This window comes from Onychostruthus taczanowskii, unplaced genomic scaffold (genome assembly GCF_017590055.1).
Source record: "Onychostruthus taczanowskii isolate IOZ18803 unplaced genomic scaffold, ASM1759005v1 scaffold91, whole genome shotgun sequence".
NCBI lineage: Eukaryota > Metazoa > Chordata > Aves > Passeriformes > Passeridae > Onychostruthus > Onychostruthus taczanowskii.
In genome coordinates, this window is record NW_024507105.1 from 2,584 (window position 1) to 4,380 (window position 1,797).

At 54.8% G+C, this 1,797-nt stretch overlaps 1 protein-coding gene across 1 annotated transcript in view; it reads left to right on the forward strand.

The window, feature by feature from the left end:
- The window catches only part of SNF8 (SNF8 subunit of ESCRT-II), a gene marked incomplete at its 5' end in the record, with an annotated part of 7,696 nt that overhangs the window by 2,510 nt on the left and 3,389 nt on the right, over window positions 1–1,797 (forward strand). The window contains one exon of the mRNA XM_041426534.1: window positions 1,135–1,317. Coding sequence (XP_041282468.1) covers window positions 1,135–1,317 — 183 coding nt within the window. The remainder of the gene's footprint in view (window positions 1–1,134; window positions 1,318–1,797) is intronic.

Consider the following 1,797-nt stretch of genomic DNA (forward strand, 5'->3'; position numbering starts at 1 on the left):
CTCAGGAATCCCTCGGAAATCCCTCAGGAATCCCCCGGGAATCCTCAGGAATCCCTCAGGAATCCCTCGGGAATTCCCTTGGGAACTCCTGGGGATCGGGGGCTGCAGATTCCAGCTGTTCCAGCTGTTCCTGCCTGCGCTGGGCTGCTCAGGGATCCCTGCCTGCCACAGCTTCTCCCCCAAAAACCCAACCCCGGGATGGTTTTTCCCTAAAAATCCAACACTTGGAAGGATTTTTTTCCCCTAAAAATCCAGCCCTGGGAGAATTTTCTCCCTAAAACCCAACCCCAGGATGGTTTTTCCCCACAAATCCAGCCCTGGGATGGTTTTTCCCTGAAATCCAGCCCTGGGAGGATTTTTCCCTAAAATCCAGCCCTGGGAGATTTTTCCCTAAAATCCAACCCCGGGAGGATTTTTCCCTAAAAACCAACCCCAGTAGGATTTTTCCCTAAAATCCAACCCCGGGAGGATTTTCCCTAAAATCCAACCCTGGGAGGATTTTCCCTAAAATCCAACCCCGGGAGGATTTTTCCCTAAAATCCAACCCCGGGAGGATTTTTCCCTAAAATCCAACCCCGGGAGGATTTTCCCTAAAATCCAACCCCGGGAGGATTTTCCCTAAAATCCAACCCCAGGAGGATTTTTCCCTAAAACCCAACCCCGGGAGGATTTTTCCCTAAAATCCAACCCCGGGAGGATTTTTCCCTGAAAACCAAACCCCGGGAGGATTTTTCCCTAAAATCCAGCCCTGGGAGATTTTTCCCTAAAATCCAACCCCGGGAGGATTTTTCCCTGAAATCCAGCCCCAGGATGGTTTTTCCCCACAAATCCAACCCTGGGAGGATTTTTCCCTAAAAATCCAACCCCAGGATGGCTTTTCCCTAAAAATCCAACCCCGGGAGGATTTTCCCTAAAATCCAACCCCAGTAGGATTTTTCCCTGAAAACCAACCCCGGGAGGATTTTTCCCTAAAATCCAACCCCGGGAGGATTTTTCCCTAAAATCCAGCCCCGGGAGGATTTTCCCACTGGAGCTGCGAGGAGGGGACGGGCCAGCCCCGGCGGAAGCAGATTTTGAGTTGAAGCCCCCCATTTTTGGGGCTGAGGCGGGGTTTGGGGCGCTCCCGGGTGGGACGGCGGGCAGCTCCCGGTGTCCCGGCGTCCCGGTGTCCGCAGGGACGACCTGCTGCGCGCCATCAAGAAGCTGAAGGTGCTGGGCAGCGGCTTCGGGGTCATCCCCGTGGGGGGAACGTGCCTGGTGCAGTCGGTGCCCGCCGAGCTGAACATGGACCACACGGTGGTGCTGCAGCTGGCCGAGGTGGGAATGGGAATGCTGGGAATGATGGGATTGGGATTGGGAATGGGAATGGGATTGGGAATGATGGGAATGGGATTGGGACATGGCTGAACATGGACCACGCGGTGGTGCTGCAGCTGGCCGAGGTGGGAACGGGATTGGGAATGATGGGAATGGGATTGGGAATGATGGGATTGGGAATGGAACCCGGCTGAACATGGACCACACGGTGGTGCTGCAGCTGGCCGAGGTGGGAATGATGGGAATGGGAATGCTGGGAATGGGATTGGGAATGCTGGGAATGATGGGAATGGGAATGGTGGGAATGGGATTGGGAATGATGGGATTGGGAATGGGACCCGGCTGAACATGGACCACACGGTGGTGCTGCAGCTGGCCGAGGTGGGAACGATGGGAATGGGAATGATGGGAATGATGGGAATGATGGGAACAATGGGAATGGGAATGGGAATGATGGGATTGGGAATGATGGGATTGGGA